Source organism: Uranotaenia lowii, chromosome 3 (assembly GCF_029784155.1).
Source record: "Uranotaenia lowii strain MFRU-FL chromosome 3, ASM2978415v1, whole genome shotgun sequence".
NCBI classification, from domain to species: domain Eukaryota; kingdom Metazoa; phylum Arthropoda; class Insecta; order Diptera; family Culicidae; genus Uranotaenia; species Uranotaenia lowii.
In genome coordinates, this window is record NC_073693.1 from 325,392,387 (window position 1) to 325,407,822 (window position 15,436).

The 15,436-nt window shown below is 34.5% G+C and overlaps 2 protein-coding genes across 2 annotated transcripts in view; one reads left to right on the plus strand and one right to left on the minus strand.

Moving 5' to 3' along the window:
* The first annotated feature begins 1,560 nt into the window (after window positions 1–1,560).
* LOC129754839 (laminin subunit beta-1-like) overlaps window positions 1,561–15,436 on the plus strand; it is a 50,056-nt gene continuing 36,180 nt past the window's right edge. The window contains exon 1 of the mRNA XM_055751067.1: window positions 1,561–2,067. The gene's annotated coding sequence lies outside the window, so the exon portion shown is untranslated. The remainder of the gene's footprint in view (window positions 2,068–15,436) is intronic.
* LOC129754840 (uncharacterized) lies at window positions 11,460–12,429 on the minus strand. Its single transcript, XM_055751068.1, has 2 exons — window positions 11,879–12,429; window positions 11,460–11,787 (listed from the first exon to the last, which is right to left on the minus strand). Exons 1-2 carry the CDS (start codon window positions 12,389–12,391, stop codon window positions 11,662–11,664), a joined length of 639 nt encoding a protein of 212 aa, XP_055607043.1. The 5' UTR covers window positions 12,392–12,429; the 3' UTR covers window positions 11,460–11,661.

Consider the following 15,436-nt stretch of genomic DNA (forward strand, 5'->3'; position numbering starts at 1 on the left):
TAATACAAATTTTAAAGTTGTTAAAGTTGATAACTTTTGCAGTAGTTTTCTGTGAATTCTCAAGATGTTTCATACGACGTAATGAACGCTCACGCGCGATTTCTAGTTGAATGCCTAAAATCAATCACACAAATGTAGTTGAATCTATCTTATTTACAGTTGAATCAATTTTACCATTACAATTGAATCTATCATATTTATAGTTGAATCAATCGTACCATTATAGTTGAATCTATTATATTCATAGTTGATTGCGTAAGGTCAATCATCAGTTTGCAGTTTGTAGTATTTTTATAGTTGGATGCAAAAAAATCAACTACGCTTTGATGATTGGTATAACCAGCTGAAATAATGAGAACAATAGTGGTCTTTTTTCTCTAATTCTGCGATGTATACAATAAAATCAACAAACTTGATATTATGAATCTGAAACTTTTTGGCACAATATTGGAATCTAAAATTCCGCATTTGTCTGTCTTGAACTCTTTATTCTTTTATCACGGAGCCAAAATGCAGCATTTGCCGAGGTTTACAACACATCTGATGAAAACGTAAGAAAAATTCATATTAACAAAATTTTAAAAGTTATGTGTAGTACACACAACGATGAACTGCATTTATTATAGATTTTAATCTGTTGAAATCTTGGTCTCATGAGATGAGCAAAATACCCCGTGAAAATCACAATAACTCTATATCGTCGATGGCTATTAAAAGGGTTAAACTAAATCCTAAATTGAAATTTTGGTATAAAATTTTGATCTTTATTTTGATCTGATTTTTTTTAATTTTTACTAAGTCGTAGAGTCCTAACATCTTTAGTTAATTTCAAATTTGATCTTCAACCAAGATTTCTGCATCTGATATCTGTTATTACATATTTTTATTTTTTTAATTGAATTCTAACTTTGGGTTGTGATTCATAATAATTTATGTATGTATTTTAATTTTCATAATCAACTTGAATTTCAAAGAGGAGACGCAGGTTTATCCTTTGTATATTTTGATAATAAAAATTCTAAATTTGTTCGTTCAAGTCAAAATATCTTTATTGCAGTCTAAAATTCAGCTTTCTAGATAAAAAAAAATTGCGCAAGACTTTTTAGTTCTAATTGCTAAATTTTAGTCGAAAATCAACTCTTGCTAATTTTTTTTCATGTTTAAGCGTAATTGCATTGTATGCTTATAAAAAAGTTTATAGACCCTTTGAAATGCTTCAAATGGATTTCAAATTTAGTAAGGATTAAAAGAAGACCTAAATTGCTTAGGTAGATTTATATAAAACCGTGATTGCTAAATTGTGTTCAGCTTAAAATTTCAGAATTAGGGTTCCTAATTGAAATTCAAATTAAGTTCGGATTTAAGAATTTGATAATCCAAAATTTCTTATTTTTATTTAGTTTTCGATACTCGATATGCAGGACTGAGATGAGATTTCTCACGAAATCGTATCCAGAACACTGGTCAATATTCCAGTGATAAATAAAACTTCATTTAGGTATTTTCATAAACGTGGAGCCTATGACCTTTTTGAATCACCCTTAATCTTCCAGCACTCGGGAAACTTTCTTTCGGGGGGACGGACCCACATCAATTGGAAATAGATTTTTCTACACATTTATGCTAAACGAAACGCTAACTGGAGCTGCTGTTGGATGCTTGTTTTTCCTAAACCCTAACAGAAATCGTCGCTGGAAGCCAGCTGGTTGTGGTGGAATAACGGGGAACACGAAACAGTCTCATTTCCCAGTGCTTTGTGACCTAGTGGCTCAACTCGGAGGAATTTGTGCTAAAGAGTGTTGTGAGAAGTCAAGAATAAATCTCAATCGAAGTGGATGAAGCATCATTTTGAGCGGTGAAACACAAAAGTAACAAAAAGGATAAGTTAAACGACCACGACAAGTAAAGGTGATCAAGATCGGAAAAAAGTGAAACAAGAGCGAAAATAAAAGAAAAAAACAAGGAGTGTTTCGGAAAGCCTTCTGAAGAGCAAAGTGAACGAAGGCCGCATATGCCGCTGGTGGAATTGCTTTTATGAAGATTGTCATATCATCTTGGTGCCGGAGAGTAAGTTTTCAAATGTAGTATTTAAGCTTGAAACCATTAATGCTAAGTGTTTGCCCGCAGTCAGTCAGCCAGTCATTCAGTGTGGGGGTACAGATATGGGAGGTTTTTTTCTCTCAAGGGAAAAGGCGGGAGAAATCGGGTGTAAGAAAAACAAAAGCAACTTGAAGAATTGAAAAAAAAAAACACCACAAACATAACAACGGCCATGATTTTATGTTTAGACTTATGTTTTGGGGTGTCTGATCTCATCGCCGGACTGTGGGGAATGTTGCATCACGATCACTGATGACTGAAATACGTTTCAGCGAATGGATTGTGAATGATTACGATTGGTTGAAGGGAACGAAAAAATGGATGAGAAGTTTTGTTGAGGTCATTACATTTATGGGAAAGGAATAAGAACTCAAAACGGTCCAATGGATTGGAATATTCGTTCCAGATTAAGATTTCTTATGAATAAAATTGGAGGCGTTTTTTTTGTTGCAACATCACTTATAACTGGTTAGTCAGAAATATGTGAATAATAGTTTAACGACTTTTCCGATTCAGATAAGAAGGGCTTTTTTTTCGGTGATTTTCTTAAAATTGGTTCACAAGCATAATTTAACACAAAAATTTGATTTATTTATTTTTCAATTCGGGGCACCCATACAAAATTCGTAGGGAAACGACGGTGAATTAAAAAAAAATCGAACACACGGAAGTTTGACATCGCCAGATGATTTATTTCATTTATGGAACCCTCGCTCTTTCGAAACGGCGGGCGGTGAGTTAAGTTAAGTTAGGCGAAAAACTGATGTATTTTTAAATGAATTTCATCAAATTTCAGGGTGACCGCAACTTTTTCATTTAAAAATTCCTGGTTTTCCCGGTCATAAATTCATGGTTTGTTCAAGGCTTTGATTGTCGAATTTCGTCTAAAGATATCACAACTTTCAACTAATTTCATTGATTTTTCTGCTGTATCACACTCATATCATTGAGCATTTAGAGGAACTCGATTCTATTTTATGGATTTCATCACATTTTCTTAGAATGATTAAGATAACATCCACAAAACAGTTATGTTTACAAAAAAAACTGCTAACAAAAATTTAAAAAATGGCAGTGTTCGGCATTAAAGCGCTAATCACTAATTTGTCTGCTCCGTTTTTGTTAGATAACTATCGTTTTCATTTATTTTTTCACCAAACTTTTATACTAGCAGATAGAGAAACGTCACCACAAGTAATCAGTCAAGGAAGAATGCTGATACATGCTTTTTTCTAGTGTCTGGCGTTAAATCGCTAATCGCTAATTAGTCCGCTACTTTTTTGTTGGCAAATTTATTTTCTTACGGAATTTCTGTTGAAAACACGGATAAACAAACTCCACTAGGTGCAATTATTCAAGCAGGAATGCTGATAAATGTTATTTTCTATAAAGTGATCAAGTTTTTTGAGCCGTATGTTCTCCAAAAATAAAGTTAAAAAATAAACATACAAACAAAAATGTAGCGGACTAACTAGCGAATAGCGTTTTAATGCCGACCTCTGAAAAATGGTGTATAAAACAGGACTTTACAAACAATCAGCCGTCATCATGGCCGTGGTAGAAAACAAAAAGTTTCAAATGTTATATTCTATCATTTTTAAATATGTTCACTTATAAATTGGCCTTTTACCTATACCAAGTGTGTTATAACTGTTGTTTACCAAAGCCAAATCATCAAAAATCAAATTATTTTTTTTTAAATAGGTTGTGAAGCAGTATTTTTTTTCAAACCATTAATCAAACATTGTTTATGCATAATTTGAAGTTCTTATTGCAGAATTTGTAAATCACGATCTTATCTCAACAGTTATAGAAAAAATGGGCAACGAGCTAGATAAACTATAATTAACAGTTCTGTGGATTATTTAACAGCATATCAAAGTTGAAGATATTAAAAAAAAATTGAAGATTTGTTTTGCAAAAAATTGTTGATATCAAATCAATGAAAAAGATACAGTTATTTATCAACATAGTATGTATTGTATTTCCCTCAACGTATATTTTCAATAGCAGTTTATCTAATTTTAAAGGTTACTGCAAAATCAAGCTAGACTGAAACTAATTTTAAGAATTTATGCAAAAACTTAGTTGAACAGTGGGCAAAAAATGTATCAGATATTGGGTTAGTAAATTTTCAAATTACTTTATTTTTAGTGAAGCCAATCGTTGATAACTAATGAATCTTTATAAAAAAAACAAAACAACATCCCTGTAAAAACAAAAACTAATTTCGAATCCGTTTATTACCCTTAATTTGAAAAAGGATTAAGATATTTCCTAGCTATTCAAGCTCCAGAGAAATTATGCTTGCAAATAAAATCCACAAGCTCAAGAACATTTATAAGGATTGTAATCGAAGATTTTAAGTCAATTAACAATTTGCGAATGCGAATCGATTTGATTAATGATTTATAAAATGTCTATGATTTATTATGACTAAAAATTATTTCTAATTTACCTTAAAATTCTCATATTTTACTGGACGTTGATGAACGAGTTAAAAAAAATATCTCAGAAAATCATCTCGCAGAAGTCTAAACTACTTGCGGTCTTCGAAAAAGTAGATCATTCATCTAAAACAGCTGTCGGCAACCTTTTGAGACAGAAGAGCCAAAAATTGCAAATTATGGAAATGTCTAAGTTTCAAAGAGCCGCAATTCATTTTATCCTTACTACAAATAATGGTTATCGCTAAGATACATTGCATCCTGATGTTAACTCAGTTTTATTATCCTTTTCACAACGCCACAGATTTTCGTTATTTTATTGGCAAACGGAAGCGATTTTCTTTCTTCTAATTTTTATAACGGGTACAGTTTAGTAACGTTGAAATTTTGGCAATTCACCATTGTTACCTGATAAAATTTATCATTTTAAACTTTGGTGCAATTCTTTTCTAACACCTTTTCCCAGGTAAAAAATAGACTTTCGATGTGTTCTGTTGAAATATTAAAAAGAAGCATTGAAAATGTAAATTAATATTAAAAAAAACTATACGAGGGTTTGTCACAATTATTTTTTCTTCAAATTCTACAAAAAGCCTTAAAAATTTATTGGTTACGAACATCCGTTAAAATCCATTGAGGTTCGTTTTTTTTATGCGCAAAAAACTATCATTTTAAACGATAATAATTTTCCGGGCCTTAGAATAAATAAACCAACACATATTAATTCATAAATACTTATTTTACAGATAGAAAAAAAAATTGTCAAAATTTGACAAAATTTAACAATCAGTCCGAAGATGTGGTCTATAAAATGTGGTTATAATCATTTATTTATTTTTTTTTTTCATTACAAGCATTCCGATTCAGCCCTCTAGTTTTCTTTTGCTTTCTGATAAAACTAAAAAAAAAGGGTTCGAGAATTATATTTTTCGATATCGAAAATTTTAGTTTGAATGCTTCATTCTGTTCAAAATCGTATTACCAAGTTCTGCTCCATACTAATGAAATCTTAAAAATAATGTCTGAACATCTGAGTCTCAAATATATCATGGATTCAGATTGATCCTTCTGTCAAAGTTTCTATGAATTCTTATCACAAATTCATGTTTTTAATTTTTATACAATTAGTGATTTGGAATTTAATATATTTGATTTTTTCAAACAGATACTTTAATTTGCCGAAAATGTTAACCAATTTTAATGATATAAACAAAACAAAAACAAAACAATTTCCAATATTTCAAACAGTCAAAAAAATATTTATAAAATACTTCTAATTCTTGGCAGATTTGCTGTCTTTCAGTGTATCTTGAATTTCAGGAATCGTCAAGAATAGATTCTACCGATGATGTAGAAATATGCTGGGGTCCAATGAAAGTTTTAATAGCTTTCTCGGATCTTTCGGTACATTAATAAATTTTATTTAATTATAGACATCTAACTTTGGCTTTGGTTCGCCGTATTTCATTTTTCAACGAATCGATTTTTAAAACTCAAAATTTAGTTTTTTGACGTTATTTTGTGGTCATCACTTTATAGAACAAACCAAAACCAAAATTCTGATAAAAATCTAAAAATCAAAATCAACTTTTAGAACAGCAATGACGTTTTAAAAATAATTGCGGAATTAGGTATTAGGTTTAGAATAAAAAAAAAGATATAAAAGTTGTCAGAAGATATATTAGAGTTTATGGAAGAAAATGCTTTTTTACCAAATAAAGATTCTCCTTCGAATAAATACCTAAAAATATTTATATTATATATGAAATTCTAAAATTAGACCAGCTCTCAGCTCCCGGTTTACAAAAATATTTTTAAACAAACTTGAAAATTTTGTTCACTTGAACTCATGTTCAAAATTAGAACGAAGAACTTGATTTTTTTCATGGTTTCAAATCCATGAGACATTGAGAGATGGAATTCAATATTTGAAAAATTTAAAAACAAAATGTTTTAAGAATGAAATTTTAATGCACAAAACAATTATTATCAGTATTCAAAACATTATTAAAATCATCATCTGATAATCATATTTGATCAGAACGTGGGATTCGTGGGAAGTCATCAGGCCGGCTTCATGGAGGGACGGTCTACGACGGACCAGATATTCACATTGCGGCAAATCCTCCAAAAATGCCGTGAACACCAAGTCCCCACGCATCATCTATTCATCGACTTCAAAGCCGCATACGACACGATCGACCGTAACGAGCTATGGAAAATCATGGACGAGAACGGCTTTTCCGGGAAGCTGATCAGACTGATCAAGGCGACGATGGATGGAACGCAGTGCTGTGTGCGGATTTCGGGTGAATTGTCGAGTTCATTCGAATCGCGCCGGGGGCTTCGACAAGGTGATGGTCTATCCTGCATGATGTTCAACGTGGCGCTAGAAGGTGTTATTCGACGAGCGGTGGGCGAAATGCGGGGCACGATTTTCAACAGATCCAGTCAACTTATCTGCTTTGCCGATGACATTGATATAGTCGGCAGATCATCTGCGGCGGTGGAGGAGATCTACCGCAAACTGAAACGTGAAGCAGGAAGGATTGGGTTGATGATTAATACGTCCAAGACGAAGTACATGCTGGCCTGCGGATCCGAGACCGACCGAACCCGCTTGTCCAGTAATAACAAGGTCACGATCGACGGCGACGAGCTGGAGATAGTCGAAGACTTTGTCTATCTCGGCTCACTGGTGACCGCAGACAATGACACCAGCCGTGAGATCCGGAGGCGAATTATCAGCGGAAGTCGTGCCTACTATGGACTCCACAAGCAACTGCGGTCGAGAAGACTTAGCCCTCGCACGAAGTGTAACCTGTATATGACGCTCATTAGACCGGTTGTTCTCTACGGGCACGAGACATGGATATTGCTCGAGGAGGACCTGCGTACACTCGGAGTATTCGAGCGACGAGTGTTAAGAACCATCTTTGGCGGCGTACAGGAGAACGGAGTGTGGAGGCGAAGGATGAACCACGAGCTCGCGCGCCTCTACGGCGAACCCAGTATCCAGAAGGTGGTGAAGGCTGGCCGGATACGCTGGGCGGGACATGTTGCGAGAATGCCGGACGACTGTCCTGCAAAACAGGTGTTCGCTACGAATCCGGTAGGAACAAGACGAGCGGGGGCGCAACGAGCGAGGTGGTTAGACCAAGTGGAGCGTGATCTGGCGAACGTGGGGTGCCCGAGAAATTGGAGAACGGTTGCTATGAACCGAGGGAATTTTAGGAATTATGTTCGTCAAGTTATGTCGTGAGACGGAATACTATGTAAATAAATAAAAATAAAATAAATTTGATCAGAACGGTGGTAAAGCAAATTTGTTTTTAAAATATTCAATTTAAGAAAAACAAGCTCAATTTCATTATCTTAACAGCAAGGACTTTAATTGACGATTTAAAAATTCTCAGTTTTTATCCGATTAAATCAGAAAATCAAATTCAACGGAAAACTTCCCGTGCCAGCGAAGAAAAATTTCTCCAGGCTTCCAAATGCTATATCAGACTTTTATGAAGAACGTTAACTGATTTCTAAATCTCAACTTGGTTGCATACTGACAAGATGCTGCTAATTTCTTCTATAGTAGTTTTTTGGTTTCTTTTGGAATCCTGGGAAATATTATCTGAACTTAAAGAACTTGTTTTGCGTCCCTTTACTCTAGAAAATTTCGAGGATTTTCAAAATTTTCACACATTGAGCAAAAGAGCCGCAGTTATACATCCAAAGAGCCGCATGCGGCTCGCGAGCCGCAGGTTGCCGACCTATGATCTGAAACATCCAAATTGAGTCACGTTCCAAAGTTTTGCAAAAAAAAAAATATTTGTATTTTTGCCCTTTTTCTAAAGTTAATCTATGATTATCAAAAACTAGAGACGGTAACTAAACAAGTTACACTTCAGTCTCTTGTCAACACGGAAAAATGTGAACTGTTTGGCCTTGTGTTATCGGGTAAGAGAAAAAAGTAAAAACAATTAATTCTAATGCAATAATTTTATTACTTCGTTTTATGGATGCCCCCAAAATGACAAAACAGTTTCAAAATTTATATGTTTTTGATCATTTCTTTGACATTTTGAAATGTTTGAACCAATAGATGAAATTCATATGACTTTGTATGTTCAAACATTTGTGTATTTCATCTAGATTCACAATTTACTAAAAACACGAATACATATTTTTTTTTTTAAATTGTTTGGAAATATAGCTTTCGCAAAATTTATTTTATTGTTGTTCTCTAACCTTATCTACATCTTATACGAAGGAAGTATGACAAAATGATCAACTTTTCAAGATATATTCATTCTATAAGATTTATTTTAATGAAAAGTAATGATTTTTAGAAATTTTCACAAAATTTAATCTCATCTGGTGGTTCGTGAAATTCTTTTTAAATAATATTATTTATTGTTAATAGTTTCCGTTGTTTTATTTATTGTTTACACTTTTGAAAGACCTGCTTATCGTTTTAAACAAAATTTCACAAGTAAACAAAAAAAAAAAAAATAAAAAATAAAAAATATAATATAAAAAGTTGAATTAACAGAATAACTTTCAATTTTTTTTTCGAAGCAAACAAGGTTTGAGAAGTTTGACAGTTGTTTGGTTTAAGTCACTGCACGAAATTGTGTGTATCTGTTTGCTCGTTCACTTTACTTATTTAATTCTGGTCTGGGTTTGTAAACCTGTAAAGATCAACATGATGAAAATCGTAACGGCTTCCAAACATTAAATGTATTGCATGAAGATAATTTTGATGTTTCAAAATTCAAAAAAAATTCCTACATTTAAGTTGTTAAACTAAATCGATTGTTGAAAGTTTTGCGTATCATTTTACTTATCTATTTTCAAATTCACAAATTTTATCAAAGCACGAACATTTGAACATGTTTATCATTGAAAGCTTATGGAAAAATGTCGTTACTTCATACATATTTCAGTTATTGGATGAGCAATATCCAGTTCTTTATATTTTTTTTGTATCTTTTAATTTCTTTTCTTTTTGACATGAAAGCAAGCTCCAGAATCCAGATAGGTTTACGTTTATGATAATGATACATAAGAATTTCAATATGTTTTTTTTTTACAAAAATTTCAGTTCAGAATCTCTAAATAAATTAATTTAAAAAAATGATACTTTGCTCAAGAAATTTGGAAAAAGAATGATTTTTGTTAAGTTCAAATTTCTAAAGCATTGAAAAATTGTGTATTCATGTCTTCAGCAAACTTGGTATTCTAGATAAAATACACATATTTTTAAACAAAAAAAGTCATATGAACTTCATCTTTTGGTTAAAACATTCTAAACTGTCAAAGAAATTATCGAAAACTTGAAAATTCTTGAGCTTTTAATGATTTTGAGACCCCGGCTTTTTACAATAAATTTATTCTACATTTTAGTATTGGTTATCTTTCTCAACAACTTCAAGAAAACTGTAGAATAATATATGAATACGATTTATGAACCATACAATATTTGAATATATTTGAATTTTCGAAACAAGAAGCAAAAATTATCTTTTTGATGAGTTTGGAAAAAAACCTTTGAAGGGTTCAATAGTTTTCACATATACCTACTTTAGAACTAGCGACGAGTGAGATTATTACCAATTTATGTGTTGCACTGTGTAATGAAACCTGTTATTTTTCAACACTCACATACAAGGATTTTTCTTGAATACTTTACTCGAAACACGAATATAAATATATTGTGAGGGAGATACGATGCATTGTTGAGTAATGTAACATTTTAAGATTTAAACCATTCCTTCCAATCTACATAAACACACCCTCATTACAAAGCTCTTGTGTTTAAAGTGTTGCTAAAAATTCCTATTATTATTAAAATTATTAAAAAAATTCTAATTTTGGCCACGGATTAGGTTAGAAACTGATTAGTTCATTCGTAATTTTCTAAATTTTCGTAAATTATTAAAGAAATGGTAACATACTCAAGCTTAAAAAATTGGAATTCGGAATTTCCAGCATAAATGAAGACTCAGCTTAAAAAATAGTTCCAGGCCCTCTGATGAATATTTTTCACAAACAGTTCGTTTCCTATATTTTGTTTTAAAGCTACAAAAAGACACAGTGCCCTAAGAAAGGTGACTTTTAGATTTATTTTCGATTGTTTCACTGTCCTGTGTTTAGCTCTTGAATTAAACATTACCTAGGGGAGATAAGGGCATAACGTGCACTCCTTTTTTCTACAAAAGTACGTATTTTCTTAAACAAATTTTCATGGGGATTTGTTTCGTACTACCTATAGTATTAATTTTTCACCAAAAAAGAAATATCCTTTTCATCTTTACAGAAACATTAAATAATAACCAGCTAGGTTCTCAAGTGACGAAAATATTATAATTTATGATCACCACCAAATAAGCTTTTATTACCATCTTGATCTGAAATGTACGCACTGCAACATGATTTACACATTGTTTCTCAATTTTTACCATCATGAAATTTTTGATTTTTCAGTTTTATTAATTTTAAAACGCGTTTTCCTTAAATATGTTGACCTGGGGCGTCCAGAGCACTATTAATCAAGGCCAGATGAGCATTTTTTGCCGTATAATCTAGCAGCGAGTTCGACTCGATGAAGTCAACTGATTAATAGAGCTACAGCTTGACTTGTTTCATCTGATGAATTGGCCTATTGGTAAAGTGTCGGAGGGGTAATCAGTAGACTCGAGTTCGATTCCTGTTCGAGGGGTTTTTTTTTCACATAACATTCATGATTGATTTCAGCATCATGCGTCAAACAAAACACCAGAAACATAATGTTTGAGCATGTGTTAATTCTTTGAATTCTACAAACAGACCTAGATTATTTTTTTTTTTTGTAATTTCTTTATTTGAAACGGCTCATACCTTTAGGCTTTAAGGAGCCAAACTCGTTTTGTTTGATTACAATTGTGTGCTTATATCTAGTTCACTTTTTGAAGAAAAGATAGAAGATAGATAGGGAAATGTGAAAATAAAAAGAGTTATAGACGAAGATCAATAGCTTTTAGGAAAAGATATATTTCGAACATGTAGTCCAAGTCTATCACAGCCAGCACATCTCTCACTGGAACATAGGGTGGTTTTCCTCGGGCCCTAAGGGAGTCTATAAAATTCGTTCTGGCGACAAGATGGACCTCGCACGACCAAACAATATGCTCGATGTCATGGTAACCTTGGCCACAACCACATAGATTGCTGCCAGCAATATCAAAACGATAGAGTACCGCGTCTAAGGAACAATGATTGGACATGAGACGGGAAAATATACGAATAAAATCCCGACTCAAGTTCAATCTATTAAACCATGGTTTAAGGCTTACCTTTGGGATAATCGAGTGGAACCACCGACCCTGCTCATCCTCGTCCCATTTGCGCTGCCAGTTGACAAGAGAGTTTCTTCGAGCCAAATAGTAAAATTCGCTGAAGACGATTTCACGTTGATACGTGTCGCCTTCCATCGCTCCCACCTTTGCCAGAGAGTCTGCCTTCTCATTGCCCACTATCGAGCAATGAGAGGGAACCCAAACAAAGGTGATGGTAAAGCGACGTTTTGATAAAGCACTCAAATTATTTCGTATCTTCTCGAGGAAGTACGGCGAGTGCTTTCCCGGTTTTATCGAATGGATTGCTTCAACAGAGCTCAGACTATCCGTTACAATATAGTAGTGTCCATCTGGCCGTGATGCGATACTGTCCAAAGCCCAGTGAATAGCTGCTAACTCCGCTACATATACAGAGCATGGTGGCTGAAGACTGTGAGAGGCGCTAGATATTTCGTTGAACACTCCAAATCCTGTTGTTTCCTCTATAAGAGATCCATCGGTAAAGTACATTTTATCAGCATCGACGTGTCTATATTTAGCTTCGAAAATTCTTGGAATCAGAAGAGGGCGATGCAAGACCGGGATTCCACGAATTTCCTGCTGCATAGACAAATCAAACTGGACAGAAGAATGATCGTAGTCTGGGCTACAAACACGAGTTGGAGAATACGAAGAAGGGTTTACCTGCATTGACATGAGGACATGGTATATAGACATAAATCTAGTGTGAAGATTTTGCTCAAGTAACCTTTCGAAATTCACAATCACCAATGGGTTCATGACCTCACACCTGATGAGGAACCGGAGTGATAGTAAATTGAATCGATCTTTAAGAGGAAGTATTCCTGCCAAAACTTCGAGACTCATGTTATGCGTTGAGGGCATACAGCCCAGAGCGATGCGGAGGCAGCGGTATTGGATACGCCCGAGTTTGATGAGGTGAGATTTGGCAGCTGACTGGAAGCAGAAGCTACCATATTCCATCACTGAGAGAATGGTTGTTCGATACAATTTTAAAAGATCTTCTGGATGGGCTCCCCATCAGGTGCCAGTGATTGATCGGAGAAAATTGATTCTTTGTTGGCATTTTCCTTTCAGATACTCAATATGGGCTCTCCAGGTACATTTGGAATCAAACCAAACCCCAAGATACTTAAAACACCTCGATTGAGTGATCGTTCTGCCTAGGAGTTGAAGCTTAGGTTGAGCAGGTCTATGTTTTTTAGAGAAAACAACCATCTCCGTTTTCTGTGGGGAAAACTCAATCCCAAGCCCCAAAGCCCAGGAAGACAATCTGTCTAAAGTATCTTGTAAAGGGCTGTGCAGAAGAGACTCGGAGGATCCTGTTACAGACACCACGCCGTCATCTGCAAGTTGTCTTAGAGTGCAGCCTTCAGAGAGACAACTGTCGATGTCACTTACGTAAAAGTTGTACAAAAGTGGACTCAAACATGAACCCTGAGGGAGACCCATGTGAGAGGTTCTTCTAACTGCAATATCTCCGTGAGCAAAGTTCAGATGTTTCTCACAAAGCAAGCTGTATAAGATGTTGTTCAATAGTGGAGGCAGACCCCGGGAGTGCAACTTGTCTGACAACACCTCTATTGAGACTGCATCAAAAGCTCCCTTTATGTCTAGAAACACTGAAGCCATTTGCTCACGTTTTGCGTACTCCATTTGTATCTCTGAAGACAGCAAAGCAAGACAATCGTTTGTCCCTTTGCCCCTTCGAAACCCAAATTGAGTATCTGAAAGGAGACCATTTGCTTCTACCCATTTATCCAAACGAAACAAAATCATTTTCTCCATCAATTTGCGTATACAAGACAACATCGCTATTGGACGGTACGAATTCGCATCGGACGCTGGTTTTCCGGGCTTTTGGATAGCGATAACTCTTACTTGTCTCCACTCTTGGGGAACAATGTTGTTCTCCAAGAATTGATTAAATAAATTTAACAAGCGAAATTTTGCGGCGTCCGGAAGGTTTTTCAACAAGTTAAATTTGATTTTATCAATTCCCGGAGCTGAATTGTTGCAAGAGAGGAGGGCAAGTGAAAATTCGACCATCGAAAAGCTGCAATCCAGACTACACCTATCAGGAGGCACGTTCCGAATTATTTTTTGCACAGGTGTGGAATCTGGACAGACTTTCCGTGCGAAGTTGAATATCCATCTATGTGAATGTTCCTCATTTTCATTTGTAGAAGATCGATTACGCATGCTTCGTGCAACATTCCACAAGGTACTCAGGGATGTTTCCCGTGATAAACCGCCTACAAAATTCCGCAAATACGCCTTCTTTTTCCCTTTGATCAATTTTTTAAACTGATTTTCGAGGGTAACATAGGCTTCAAAAAGGACGAGAGTTCCATGTTTTCGAAAATCTTTAAATGCTTTCGATTTGTCCTTATAAAGCTTGGAACACTGTTGGTCCCACCATGGATTAGGAGGCCTTCTAGGAACAGATGAATTTGGGATCGGTTTTGTTTGAGCGCAAAGTGCACTTTCATGTATCATACGTGAAAGAAAGTTATACTCCTCTAAAGGGGGTAAAACATTCATAGAATCGATGGATTTTGTTATTTCGTCCGAGTACTTTTTCCAGTCGATGTGTCTTGTAAGGTCATATACCATATTTGTTGAATTTGAAGAGCTGGCCCCATTGGTGATTGTAATTTGTATTGGAAAGTGGTCACTACCATTGGGATTATTTTGTCATTGCTTTGTTTGATGAATCTACGCCTCACCGTTTAGTGCAAAATACATCGATCATGAATGATAAAAGAAAAAAAAATCACCTTGACCAGAAATCGAACTCGAGTCTACTGATTACTCCTCCGACACTTTACCAATAGGCCAAATCGTCAGATGAAACAAGTCAAGCTGTAGCTCTATTATTCAGTTGACTTCATCGTGATTAATGGTGCTTATACTGCCCCAGGGGGGTTCTCATTATGCCCCTACAGTGACTGGTTTTCAGCATTCGGAAAAAAAATTTAAAATGCATTTTTAAACGTTTTAATCTACTTTTTCAAGTTTCATCCAATTAGGCAATAGACTAAATAATTCACATATTACAGCTGTTCTCTATGGTTAAATAAGCGTTTTCCTTAAGGTGGCCATTATGCCCTTATCCTCCCCTATCACTGGAAAATTATAGTAGAAGCCTCTTTTTACATTTACAAGTTTGCAACAAAGAGTTCTGAATTCCAAATTAAACTTTGATTTACTTGTTTTCAGATGATTGATTTTTTTAAATAATTGTAATGACATGCAGTAATGAACAAGTTTTTTGTGACTTTTTTGAATTTTAATCTCATTCTTAGAGACAGTTTTGACCTCTAAGTTCCGGCAAAAAATTGTGAGTTTTTTTTCAAATTTACAGGTGGATTGAAAAAAAATAGAGTAGTTTTGAAATTAAATACTTATGATCTTCTTCCAAAAAGGTATTTGGATCTGTTGAATCCTGACTCGGAAAATTAAATTACAATTCATAGCTCCGAATTTTGGTTTGAATCCTTGACCTTGGATCCAACAATTAATTTTGACTTC

Coding starts and splice junctions, on each gene's coding strand:
- LOC129754840 (XM_055751068.1), bottom strand. CDS start 12,391: ATGTACTTTACCGATGGATCTCTTATAGAGGAAACAACAGGATTTGGA. Junction 11,788..11,878: donor TCCACTCGATTATCCCAAAG/GTAAGCCTTAAA, acceptor ATTGTTCCTTAG/ACGCGGTACTCTATCGTTTT.